Source organism: Hipposideros armiger, unplaced genomic scaffold, assembly GCF_001890085.2.
Source record: "Hipposideros armiger isolate ML-2016 unplaced genomic scaffold, ASM189008v1 scaffold_216, whole genome shotgun sequence".
NCBI lineage: Eukaryota > Metazoa > Chordata > Mammalia > Chiroptera > Hipposideridae > Hipposideros > Hipposideros armiger.
Window position 1 is genome coordinate 170116 of NW_017731566.1, and position 14070 is coordinate 184185.

A 14070-nucleotide genomic window follows, 5' to 3' on the forward strand; every position below is an offset into this window, starting at 1 on the left:
TTTTCATCCTGCCCAAAGGAATTTAAGAGAGCATGAGGTTCTAGTGGGGCCTCAGAACCTGGGTGTGATGTTTCCAGCAGACTCCTCTAGGGTCTCGGCTTCAGCAGAACCAGGGGGCAAGGGGTCCTGACCAAAGCAAAGCCCCGGCTTCCCCCGGTGGAGAGGCTGGGCGTGGAAGGCAGGGCTCCCCTCATCTGCACGTTCAGAGATGCTGTGTGTATGGACAACTATCCACCAGCCAATGACAGGGCGGAACGCACAGCGTTCTCCTTCTAAAGGTTCGTTTTGTCCATCTCACATTGGTCACCTCCATCAGTTCTAGTCAGAGAGTCCATCTGGGGGTGTTGACAGACGGCTAGGCGAGGTCACCTTGGGGTGCGTGTTAACTAGGCACGCATTCTTCCTTACACAGGCTGTCTTGTTGAGGCCGTTTCTGTCTGGGTGTGACACGGTCACTCTATAAATACATCTGTTAGGAAAGTTCTGACTCCGAGATGTAACCGGTCTCTGTACCTTCACGGATTCAACCAGTGTGTGCTGAGTGTCAGCTGAGTCACTAGAAGGTGGCAGTGGGTGGACAGTGTGATGCTACTGCTGCTGCCTGAGGCCTGCTGCCTGCCCCCGTGTACCCCGCCCCATGGTGGGGCTGTCTGAACCGAAAAGAAACCTACAACAAGGAAAAGGCTGAGCAGGAGCCACGGCGCCGGGACAGGGGGAGCTGGGGGCTGATGCTTTTACTCAGGAGACTTGGCTGGGTGGCGAATCTGCTGTTTTAAACCAGGGACACTGGGCAAGAGACTCCAGGCGGGCTTGTCACAACCAGGGGCAGCCCTGTCATCTGTGGTGACGATGGACAGATGCCAGGGGGAGGAGGAGGAGGGAGAGAGACAGACAGACAGAGCAGCACCCCTCTGCGTATTTTTATATCTACCTCCTAGAGACTCAGCTCCCAGTCAAATTAAAACCTGTCTAATTAATGGATTTTCAAAAGGTAAAGAGTGATCCTCTGGTACTCAATTGATCTCCCTGACTAGTCTCAACTCCTTTTGAGTTCCTGTAAATCACCGAAGAATAAACAGTTTAAGAATTGAATCTTTTACTCACTTTGTGCTTAGGTATGTCTCAAAGTACCCATTATGGAAGAAAAATGTTCTCTTTCTCTAAAAAAATAATGTCAAGCAGGAAGCAAAGTAATATGTGGTTGTAATCAGAAATATAAATACACAGTGTGGACATCTTTGAAGGCTATATAAAGGCAAACGTTTCAGTAATACAGGAAGATGTAATGTATAACAGGTACTACGAAATGAACATGAATTTATTATGCTTTACACTAGAAGAAAGACTTAATAATAACAAATGTACGTAAAGTCTCTAATAGAAAAACACTAGTGAGTTATAGGTGAGAACACTGATAACGTTTTCTAGAAACGTCAATTACTTTGCATTCTGAAGTGGTCTCTTCAAACATGAAAACAAGGGGGAAACGTACATATAGTCAAAGACAGTCATTCCTTGTGAGGCTCATAAATATTAATATGATTGCAAGAAAAGAGCAACTCTTAAAGAAAAACAAAGCAAAAGGGACAGCCAGTCAGTTCTTAGAGGCTGTTCTCCCAGCAATGCATTCAGCAGCCAAATGTCCCACCCACTTTCTTGTAACTGCTAATGTCATTGTCAGATTGGCCCCTGACAGGTGATCTGTGAAGCATAATAAACATACTGCTACAGCTCCACAAAATTACTCAGGTGTGGCAGGAAAGTCAGTTCAATATTAATCATGCCTGTTAAACTCTATTCATACTTTGCATTTTGTCCTTTTGACAGGAGTATGACAGGTGCCCTCCCAGCACATCCCTGGCATCAATTGGCCCAGGGACAGTGCCTATCCCGTTGGCATGTCAGGATACCAGGACAGAGCCATAGTTAGCGCCTTAGATCCAGCAATGAATGCAAGAGGGCTACCCCTATAACACCCGTGCAGCACAGGTCGGCCATGATTCAGGGCCGGTGGCTCTTAGAGTAACACACACACACAGGCACACTCAATTCCACGCACATTAATTAAACAGCCGTGAGCAATGTTCGGTGATGTCAGCTCTAAGCTCATTATACCCTTCGGCTTGTTTTTCCATTTAAAATAAAGTTAATTTCCAAATCCTCTCTGATGTAGGACTTATAACCGAACACTGTATTCTTTCCCCAGAATGGGGTTTTCTGACCCCACTATCTTAGATGCGTCTTGTTGTGGCTGCACAACCAACGCCGTGGTGTCAAGGAGAGGGTGAGCTGCACTGGCAGGGTGAGATGCTCTAGTCACCCAGCCGGGACCCAGAGTGAGCGGGTCAACCAGCAGGTCACCCTCTGGAGCAGGCCAGCCCTGCCAGGGTCACTTGTTGACATTCACATGAACAATGACAGGTCCTCACCAACTATGTTCTTCCCGCTGGTGCCAGCAGGAAGAGATGTCGTTTACTATCAGGGACACCTGTGGAACCAGAAACGCGGGGGCCAAAGGAGCACAGCCCTGGGCCTAGGGACATCTCACTGGGTGTCAGTGCCCCAGGCACAGAGCTTCTGCGTCTCCAAAACCACAAGAACCAGGCTTGTCTCCCCGGATAAGAGACAAGCATGTGTCACTAAAAAACATTCTGAGAAATGATGGGAAACCATGACTTGCTGGTCAATGACATCCAAGAAAACTTGGAATAATTCTACGCGGAGGCCAGGCGGCACTGGCTCACCGATGTCTCCTCTGGCACCGTGAGCATCGGGGAATGGGTGTTTGGCTGATGACCACAGTATATCTTCCATCCCGTGTCAAACAGCACATGTCTGCCTCAGGGATAGACTATGATTCAGAGTTTCCAGCACTGGAAATCCATGTCCAGCTTCTCGGGTAATTAAAAATACACATGTTCACAGCAATGTTATTCACAGTAACTGAACAACCCAGTTGTCCACCACAGGGCGAATGGATAAACAAAATATGGTACACCCTTCCAATGGAGTATTGCTCAGCCATAGAGAGGAACGATGTTCTGACACACGCTCCAACGTGGATGAGCCTGCAGGGCTGATGCTAAGAGCGATGCGCCAGACGGGCATTAAACGAGGTCCCTCGAGGAGGCAAATCCATAGAGACACAAAGTAGAATGGTGGGTGTGGGGGGCTGGGGGAGGGGCAGGGGACAGAGTTCCTGGTTGGGGACATGAGAAAGCCCTGGGGATGGAGGGTGGGGATGGTTGGGCAACACTGAATAAACTTACTGCCTCTGCACTGTGCACTTACAAACGGTTAAGATGGTACATTTTATGCTGTGTCTATTTTATCACAGGTTTAAAAATACACCTAAATCTCTGAAGGGGAGTTCTATTCAGGAAAAATCAATAGAAAGTTTATATGTGATCAAAGCGCGCCCATCTTTGGCACCCTAAGCTCTGCACAGAGCTATTAGGATACAGAGTCGGACTTTGAGCCATGGGTACAAAGTCCAAATCCTTCCTCAGGACGGGAAGGGGCGCTCCGCCCAGCGAGCAGTCTTGGCTCAGATGAAACAGAATCGAAACTTACCCGGAGGAACGTGGGAAATCCTTGTCCATAGTAGCCGACAGCAAAATAGTCAGGCTTGGGTCTTATCACTTTGACGATGTTTTCGTAAAACTGAGCCTGTTTTTTCTGAAAGGAAGTACGAAAATGCATTTCAGGTTTGAATAGAGTATTTGAGCATCCGTTCTTCTGCAGCCTTCCAGGGGGCTCTCGGCGCTTTGGCAATTCGGGGAGGGCGGGGGAGAGAGCGGCTGGCAGAGCAGCACCGAGGTGTGCCTCCGAGTTCAGTCTCGCCGCCCGGCTCTGACAGTGTTTTTCATTCATCCTCCAGGGTGCAGCAGGGGAGTGTGGCCGAAAAAGCCAAACTCAGGAACCAGCTGCAACTTACTGGGTTTTCAATAACCGCGTAGGCGCCACGGAAAAAGTGTTGCTTCTGATTAAGTGGCTGGTCTTCAGTATTTTAAAAAATGGCATTGACCAGATACTGGGAGACATTAAGGAAGAATTTTAAAAGGGCAGAATTCTGCTCTAAACGAATGATAAACATTACAACAGCATGAAGTCGGTCTGCTCAATACGGAAGTGACACAGTGGAGAAGGCGGTAATTAGAACCTGACAGAGCTTCCGTGGCAGGTGGACGGTCCCGGCCACTCTCCACCCGCAGTTTCATACCCGTGGAGCCTCTGGGAGGCTCTCGAGCCATGGAGACTACTGTACGCACAAGGTCAGCAGTTTTCCACATAGAGGTTGTCCACGGAAGTCTTAGCCTTTGGTTATAAAAGCTCAGTGGGAAGTAAAGCGTGGACACTCGTGGGCCAGAATCAACTAGCAAATACATCACGACTCTCCTCCCAGACAAGCCGCAGGAGACGGCCAAGGCCACAGAGAGCCTGAGAGAATCCTACCAGGAAAAGCGAAAGGGGACTTCCAGAAGAACAAGTGTAGATTGCCCGCGTTCATGTTCAGGGAGAGAGAGGTAGACCTACCAGCAATTCGCTGAGTTGTTCATAATCAAACATTTCGTTTTCATACTGTTCGGCAAGTTCCTTGCCCAGGGCGATGGCCTCCTCCCACATCTGCGAGGAAGAAGAGAAAAGGGAGAGAGAAACCCACCTTGAATTATGCGGTCAAGGGGTGAAAGAGTAACATGCGCATTCATAATAAAACGATTTGGAAATGAGCTTGCTTCATTCGAAAACACTACGAGAACGATGACTGAACAAACAAATATTTAAGAGAGGCTCATGTCCTTTGGTTCATGACTGGGCATCAGGTGACGAGCGTGGTCACCTCCTGGCTCAGCCATCAGGCTGCCTCTGTGCCCGGGGTCCTCGCTCGCCCCCCTCCTCTCTCCCCTGCAGCCCCTGTGTGTGAGCAGCCACGGAGCCCGCAAAAGGGGCCACAGGGTGATGAGGCTACAAGGAGCCGGGTTTTGCTCTTTCCCAAATCACCCCATTTAATAAATGCTCTGTTCCAGCAGTCAAAAGAACCAGGATATATTTCAACTCTCAATTAAGGCTTGCAAGAAGTTCGTAAATCCTGGGAGGATGTAAAGCCTGCCATCATTTCAAAAGGGGACCCTTCTGCGGTGATATTTTGCAAGTGGCTTTCCCCATCATATAACTGATTTATTAAAATGCCGATAAACTTTTGATACATGTGGGACAATTGATATGTATAGTAGCCCTAGATTTCTCTTATTTTCCTTGGGGAAAATAAAGTGGTTAACTTGAAAAGAACATGGAAAATATGGAGGAACTGTCATTTCCAGGAAGCCTTCCAGGGGGCTGCCCGCTCTGTTCCTTTTCTCCTCCAAGGACCCAGGATTCCTCTACTTCAAATCTTTTGATAATAGATCGAAATTGGAATGCTCCTTTGTCATTTTCCTCAGAACACTATGTCCCTGAGGGCAGGGACCCAGCAGGACCCAAATCTCCAGGCCTGAGCCTAGGACCTGCTGAACAATGTTTCTTGAAGGCTGTTGGCTTAGAATCAGGAAAGTGTCACACCATCCTGCATGCTGCGTCCCCAACTGCCACTTCTCTACCGCCACCATTCCAACAAGATGGCGCCCTCATTGTTTGCGCGAGTGGCTCCCAGCTTACTCTGTGTCCAGCACTCCACACCCGTGTCCTCTTGTGTAAGTCCCTCACCTTGTCAGGTGGGTATCTTTGTTACACCCATTTTGCAGGTAAGGAAGTTGGGGACTGACAAATAAGTTACTTGCTCAAGGGCACATGGTGGGGTGGACATGGCTGGTCTTTTGCTCTTGATGACTGTCTTAGTTTGAGCCGCTGTGACAAATACCACAGACAGGGCAGCATAAACAACAGACATTAACTTCTCACAGTTCTGCAGCCAGGAAGTCCAAGATCAAGGTGTTGGCAGATTCCTTTCTTGGTGAGGGCCCTCCTCCTGACGTGTGGCAAGTATTGGGAACAGGCTGCGAAGGCCCACACCTGGCACACCCCTTGGACTTGAGCCCTCAGCCGCCTGCCAGGCTGCCTTTTCTTAGAATGACCCCCGTGAGGACCTTACCTATTACTGAGTCACCCAACAGACTTAAAGTACAAGTTACACAGCTACGACTTAAAGCAACCATCTGCCATTTTTGATGAGAAAAAAGCTATTCTGAAATAAGAGTTGAATTTTAATACTTTGAAAGACACAATAAAAATAAGCCCAGAGTAGAAAACAATTTCAGGGGCAGAGTCATCCCAGGGTGAGAGGAAGTGGCTGAGATGTCCTTCCTACAGATTAGACACTGTCCCCTTCCCTGAACCACCCCACTCTCGTCTCCACCCTGCTGAAGCTTTCAACGTCCTCTCGCATCCTTTGAATATTATACTCTGCCAATCCAGAACTTTCTGGGGTCCTTTGCTGGAGCCCAAGCTCACATTTCTAGAAAGGGGGTGCTTCTGTCACTTTTCATGTTTCATCTAAGCTCCAGCCACCAATTCTTCCTTCAGTGTATTTCCATTTCAAAGAAAACATTACCTTTCCTTGTAGTTTTCTTTCGCTGGATTTTTCTTTAGTTTTCTGCAAGCTAACACACACCCTCTCAGCTGCCTAGAATGTCATGGCTTCTAATTCATTGGTTAATCTTATCCTGAATGACAGATGAGATGCTTTAGATCCATATCAAAAGCAATGGTTTTTAAAAACTATATAAGTCTTGAATAAATATCTTATCCAACTCACCCTGAGGTTACACGATTGTGTTTTCTATGAACGCATATCCCCACTGCCCTGACCCCCAAACGTTTTAAAGGCGTCTGCATTAAGGAGATTTTCATCTGCTTTTAATAGGACTGGGCTCTAAGGAGTATGGGTAACTCATATTTCCAATGCGAATACCTTGAAAACTATTCAGGGCCAGACAGCAAACTGATTCCGTACAATCAAGGTTTAGATGATCTCAGTGAAAGAATCGCTTGAACTTGTGTGACTGAATGGCCTGCCGTAGCTCGGTTCCTGGCCGTGGCCTAGGTTTAGGGGGTTCACTGCAGTCCTAAAGGGAAAAGCGCCCTCGCCACGCACAACTTCATTTTCTGATGTGAAATCCTTAATCCATGTTACAGCATTTGTGACATTGCTACTTCACTTGTAACACGGAACATTCTTTGCATGAGATGGTCTTGGCTACTTTCTCTTAATGATAACCTTCTCTTTCCAAACTGCCCGGTTATAGGAAGTTCCATTTCTTCAAGTTTCTTGAATTGAAAAATTTTTTTTTTTTTCACTGATGAAGCTCCTTTGTTAGTTCTAATACAGAAGTGGCTGCAGAGAACATATCGATTACTGATTTCCTACAGAGAACTACAAGGCTGACGATGGACCTGTCGGATGGGTTGACGACATCAATCTCACAGGATAAGGCAGTGGTGGCAGATGAAGGACAAGGTGCCAGTCTGGACAACTGTCCCTTACCACTAATTCTGGCTGGTTATGACGCACGGGGATATCCTGGGGCACCTCTGCTTTAACTCACCTACCAGCTGTAAGTGACAGACCAGTGAAGGTTCTTTACCGGACTCTTGAATTTCAGTTACTCTTCTAAAATTCCGGTGTTTCTCCAGGCAGGTGTTGGGAATTTACCCTCGGAATTTCCAGTGTCCCACACAGGTCTCTGATGTGACGAGAATCCAATGGCGTGGAAAAACCCAGAGTGCTGGCTGAGGTCCTTCTGCACCAGAGGGGACCATGGTGGCCAGACCTAGCATAGGCCCTGAGCATGCAGTGTGTCTGCAGGAGTGCTGGGAGGCACAGCCTCTTCCCAGTCCTTCTAGGATGAGGGCTGGAGTCCCTGGGAACAGTGAGCACCATGAAAAGGGCAGCTCAGACGGCCGTGGCCCAGCTGAGAAGGGGCCCGCTGTTCTCAGAGGGGCCTGCAACCTCTCCTTACAGAATGGAGACACCGTGCAGGCACCTCCACTTTCTCTGGGCCTCTCCCTCTCTCCTTGAGCCAACCCTTACCCGCAGTCCTCCTGCTGCTCCCAACTGGCTTCGACTGACCTGAGCAAAGGAAGCATTTTCCAAAGCCATTTCTGAGCGAGTCAGGCCCCAGCCCCAGCAGTGGTGCAGCCTCTGAGGTCTGAGCTCAAAGCTGCCCGACCCAGCAGTAGTGGCTCCATCATCTCCCTGGGTGTGCACAAGACACAGCCTGCCACCCGAGAAACGGGGCTCAGATGGCGCTGACCATCCTCTGGCAGGGCACAGGGGCCTGTGGGACCTGGGAATGGGGCCGGGCGTGGGAGGCTTTTATGGAAAGTTTCTCAAAGCAACTAGAAGATGAACTCCGCTCTCGAGAGCAGTTAAGTACTCAAGGAATCACTGCCCATCTAACTCCTGGTCATCCACGAGCTGCTCTTTCCCACAGCAATGCTCCATCAGTCAAAACAGAAAACCATTTGTTCAGTTTTTAACGCCCTGGAAAAAAAAGTGAGGAAGGAACACATTTTTTCAAAGAGAGATGTTGCATATTTCTTGGGGCCAGGCCGCCTGCAGTTCTGGAAGAACGCACAGAGCCTAACACAGGCAGCAAAGTTGCACTGTGCCTCGTGCTGGTGGCTTGATTGGAAGGGGAGGGGACACACTCTCCGTCACTCATTCATCCCACAGACAATTCGTGGGCTCCTGGGAGGGGAGTGCGCACAGCGAGCAGGACAGGACAGGCAGCACTTGAAGGAATACTGTGGAAAGAAGAGGAAGAAACAGGCACGGAGAGAGGGAGCCAGAAGGAGAGCACGTTCTGCCAGTGGGAGAGGTGATGGCGTGGTTACAGGTGAAGATGGGTCATCCAGTAGAGCGGGAGCAGGGACACGGAACGGGACGGGCTGACGGGCTGGTGTGACGTCCTGGGATCAGGGCACAGATGGAGGGGCCCGCTGGGACAGGAGCATGGAGAGCTGGTGCCTAGGACAGGAGGGGCATGCAGGGGACGGATGCAGACCAGGAGGCGAGGCTGTGCCAGGGCGTGTGGCGGTCTAAGCTGTGTCACACCGCTGGGTAACCCCTAGTTGCAAAGTCAACTAATTTTAAAAAGAATCAACGTGTGGCAGAAACGGAGCCTAGGCACTCAGAGCTGCTTTCGCTGCCTAGAAGGACATACAACCTTACTGGACTCATCGGGGGGGGGGTCTCTACACTTCTCTCGTCCAGCTTTGCAGCTACATGACCAGGCTGACCATCTGCTCCAGGCGTCTGAGTGTGTTGGGTGTCTCCCGGCACTCACGCCTCTGACCCTGAGCCCATGTTAGAGCCACTGTACCATCAGCTGCCTCCCAGCCTCTGGAGACGGTACCTCCCTCTGTCACCCCTGCCGCCACTGCCTTTCCTGGGCCTCTGCAACTCAGGCCTGGACAACCGCACCAGCCTCTGTCTCACCTCCAGCCCCCGAGCCCTTCCCCACCAGGTCTTCTGCCATCGTGCAGGTAGAATGACCCTCTGAAAGGAGAAAAGTAAAGTCCCCATTGCCCATTTTAATTAAATCTCATGGGCTCCTTGTTGTGCCTTATGGAGTGAGCCCAATCTTCAGAACACGTACAAGGCCATGGACAAACTGGCTCCAAGTCCTCTCGGCCCTGTCTCCCGGACACTCACCCCCACCTCCCCATACACAGACAGGACCCCCCTCCCAGCCGTCACCCAGTGAACCTGATCTCATTCTTCAAAAACCAGTTCCAACGTCACCTTCTCTGAGGGTGAAGTGTCCCCTTTCCCTCAGAGGAGCAATTGCACCCGTCCCGGTTGGATGGCAGCCCCAGGGCCCACCAGTGACAGACTGGAGGACGGTCTGCCATTATGTGCTTGTCAGCAGCCCTCGTGCGCCCCAGGCAGGCCCTGCCTCTTCTGTCTGTAATTTAGGGGTGCAGGCTGGCACCCGGCACATACAGGGCTTGTTAGTGGCACCCGGCACACACAGGTCCTACAGAGCATGGGGGAGCAATGACGTTACTGACTCTAAAAATTGATTTTCTCCTGCTTTGATAGCAAATTATTTTTTAACAGGAGCAGATTATAATGAACATATGATCTCTTTGAACATGTGGGCCAAACTCTGACTAACCAAACAGATTCTGACGAATATTAGGATTTTTACAAATTTCCGAAGTGCTGAGAATAAAACCAAGAAGAGGGTATCATTATGCTCATACCAGCAGTTCTTCTGCATAAACAACTGCATTTTTAAAGGGGAACTCATAGGATGAGAACATTTGGCTCCCAATATTCAGAAAAGAAATTCAACCCTTTCAACAGAAACAGGAACTTGCTCCGAAGCCCCCATTTTTAGTTCACAGGATGATGGAAGACACCTCAGGTTTTGACTTGGGCACAAGGTAAAGTGAGAATTTTGTCAAGGCGAGGTCATTTTAAGGGAAAAGAAAGCAGAGCTCCAGTGGGAAGTCACGGAGCGTCACACACCACGTGGGCTGTCACTGAGGTGTCCCCTCTGTGGACACCACCAGGCTGCTTCTAGTTTCGGAGGTGGTTTCATGTGAATACTGGCTTCTTTATTCTGACTACATTTTCCTGCGGCCAGGTCCATTTTTGACTCACCCTCCACAGAAAAGCCTGGTAATTTTCAGTGAAGTACTTGGATAAAAGGCTTTGTTGAAAATTACGAGGCCTCCACCAAACACCATCAGGCAGACAATTCAGAGCATCTTCAGGATAAAACATTCATTTGTCTGCCATGATAAAGCCCGAGCAGGCTTTTGGGGGGGTGCTGAAGCGGGTGGTAACAACGCGGTGGAAAAGGAGTAATTATTAGCCCAGGAAGGAAGGGCTGGGGAAGAATAAAAAGGGAAACCAATGGAAACGTGGTTTTAAGGAGAGAAAGAAAAAGATAAAACGACCCAGGGCTCGGCTAAAAGACATTCAAAACCTTTTAAAATGGTAGAAAATCAAAAATAGGAGAGTGATTTTGTGCAGAAGAAATACAGAAAGATAACAACATAATTCCAAAGCCAGAGTGTCCAATATAAAGAAGCGGAAAATCCATTCAGCATGGCAGCTTTCAGAGCACAAGGGGAGAGAAACTTTGAATATAACCTGACCCCAGCGTCCTGCTAGAACGCCGGGGTCTCCCTGCCACTGAGGTGCCGCCCGCGGGCCTCGCCCCGGCCCCGGCCCCTTTAGTGGGCTGCTCCGGGTTTTCACAAGTCTAAGCTGCCTTGGGTTCCACAGGTTCCTGTTTCCCCCAGGTAGTGGTATAAATTTAAAACTGAAAATAGCTTTAGGATGTGTAAAGTCTCCACCGAGTAAGGATATAAAGAAAATGTCCTTAATTCCATAAGGTGAACAGCCTGTATCAATGGAGCTATAACTCAGTCATACTTTTGCCACCTTAATCCCCACTTTGTAATTTCGGGATCCCCAGCAATTGTTGGTCTTCAAGTCTGTTCAACTGTGGTTACAAGTCCCTTACGCAATTATATGGTTTTCAGAGCTGCAATTGTTTTTTTCTCCTAAAATAAGTATAAAATCAAGCCACAGGAAGTCTGCTTTAAATACGCTCCAGGAGCATTGAGAACACAGGCCTGGGTGAAGCCACGCCAGCAGTTAGCTCAGAGACTGTCCCCGAGGCTGGAGGGCCCTCCCTGCCCGCTTGTCACCGCTCACTCGCCTTGCGGACTCCAGGAATTCTTGATGGAGGACTAATGTTATCTCTAACAGACACACAGGAGTCCACGCAGGAAAAGCCAGCCCTGTCTGTTCTTGTAAGAATTTGTGTTTCTCTGCTCTCCAGCCTCTGTGATGAACGTGGTATTAAGTCAAGTTAGAGTCAGGCTCGGAGAAGGAAGCCTGCAGATAACATGCTCTCCGATCCCCCCACAGCAGGAGTGACGGCCGGCGCCTGCCCCAGGGGAGGCCCAGGACCTCTCAGAGGCTCAGAGCTGGCTCAGGAGGCAAGACCACACCAAGGAGACAAACATGCCCCATACAAGGAAACTGCTGGAATGTCTGAACCATTGCTCTTTTCAAGTACTTGCTCAAGCACTGGCCAAGATGTGCTCAATTCAATGAAAAATGAATCAAAATGACAATGTTGACAGTGTGTGGGGGGGTGCTGTGTGGGCAGGGGGCAGAGGTATATGGGAACTCTCCGTACCTTCCACTCAGTTTGGCTGTGAACCTAAAATTGCTCTAAAATATAAATTTTATTTTAAAAAAATGACCAGTCTGTGTGTGGCACAGGGCTCCCTGAGAGGGGCATCGAAGCATCAGACACAGTCTGCTCCGACCTCAAGTAGCTTCAGCCAAAGGGGCGCCCGGGACTCACGGGCGGTTCCTGGATCAGCGGCACCCTCATTACTGGGAGCTGCTTAGAAATGCAGAACCTCAGGCCCCACCCGAGTCCTACTGAGTCAGAACCTGCATTTTACCAAGATCCCCAGGAGACTCAGGGGGCCAAAAAAGTAAGAGGTACTCAGAGTAGGGGAAACGGGGTCCACATAAACAGTTCCAAGGCAGTGGCACAGAGGGACTCCCCCTGGATGGCGGGGGCAGGTGGGGGGAGCACAGAGATATGCCGAGAGGGTGGGAAGGGTGCCACATGTGGAGGTGGCGGGGGAGAAGGGCCGTCCCACGTCCTGGGAAAACCATGGGACGTCTGAGCGGACAGGTTCCAACAGCATGTTCAGAAAAAGGCGAGATGTCGTGGGTGAAGAGGGGACAGGTCTGGAGGGGAGAGCCCTCCGGTCCAGTGTCTCACGTGCCAGGTGAGAAGCCTGGATCTGCCTGTAGAGGAGGTGGGGTCCCCTGAGGTTCGGGCATCCTTGAAGCAATTCAAGCAGCTCCATGACCACTTTGTTAGGACCCAGAGGGATAGCCCGGAATGGCAGGGATGGGTGTGGGGGCCCCTGGGAAGAGCAGTGGGTGATGCACCTCCAGCTGGGAGAGCGGGGAGACTGACAGCTCACCAGGAAGGGACGCCACCGGATGAGCTGGCTCTAGAGGCAAGCCTTTTGCCCACACGGTCAGAGGACGCATTACAATAAGGAGCGCCCAGAATGGCAGTCAGTGAAGGCACACGTTCCTTCAGCCATGAGGAACGCTGGCCCTCATCCTCCCCAGGCCTCCCGGCGTCCCCATCTCCCGCTCTGCCCACGTCACACACCTGATCCTTACTCCCTAGAACACAATGAGCCAGGAAGCCATTTCTTCAGCAGTTTGCCGAGAAACAGGATTCCCTTGACTAAGCTAATAGAAGCTTAGTCACTGGCCTTAATCAGGAAAGCGTCTTCTTTTTATGAAGAAATACAGTCTGTTCCAATGCAGGACTGGGTGTCATCCACAGAACATTTCTGATCATTATTTCCAAGTGGCCTCCGGCCAGGCCACATGCTCTTCGAAATCTTTTGATTTTTGTCCTGTGTCAAGGACAGTAGGAAATGAGCAAGATACACATTCTCACAGGGGTTGGTTTATGTCAACAGCCACAACAAGGGCGGCCTTGATATTGGTGCCGATTTGGGTAGAGCTGTGCCCCCCACCCCAAAGTTGAAGCCCTCACCTGTGGTATCTGTGAATGTGACTTTATTTGCAAAAAGGGTCTTTGGATGGGATCAAGTTAAGAGGAGGTCACAGTGGCTGAGTGGACCCTAAGCCCAGCGACTGGTGTCCTTAGAAGAGGGGACTCTGGACCCAAGGCACCCACACACGGAGCACGCCCCACGATGACAGACAGAGGGACTGCAGCGAAACGTCTGCACGCCTCAGGATGCCAAGGATTGCCAGCAGCAGCGGACACGAAGGAAAAGGCACAGAGCGGATGCTGTCCTACCTGCCCTGCCTTCTCTCGGCGCGAGCACGGCCCGGCCAGCACGGCCAGGCCAGGCGCCCAGCCTCCAGCACCCTCCTGCTGCTGAAAGCCACCCAGCTGGCACGACTCTGTGACAGCAGCCCCAGGAAACTCACACAGGGACCTTCATGGAATTCTCTGGTTGCTTTTTCTCAAAGTGAAAAAAAAAACGCAGGAAACAGATGAACCCTGATGAAACCCAGAAGCAGCCCGG

General features: G+C 50.2%; 1 protein-coding gene across 1 annotated transcript in view; it reads right to left on the reverse strand.

Moving 5' to 3' along the window:
* Positions 1–14070, reverse strand: part of DOCK1 (dedicator of cytokinesis 1) — a 461498-nt gene that overhangs the window by 33578 nt on the left and 413850 nt on the right. The window contains exons 35-37 of the mRNA XM_019654186.1: positions 13839–13945; positions 4537–4626; positions 3574–3678 (exon numbers count right to left, since the gene is read on the reverse strand). Of these exons, the coding sequence (XP_019509731.1) occupies positions 3574–3678; positions 4537–4626; positions 13839–13945 (302 nt within the window). The remainder of the gene's footprint in view (positions 1–3573; positions 3679–4536; positions 4627–13838; positions 13946–14070) is intronic.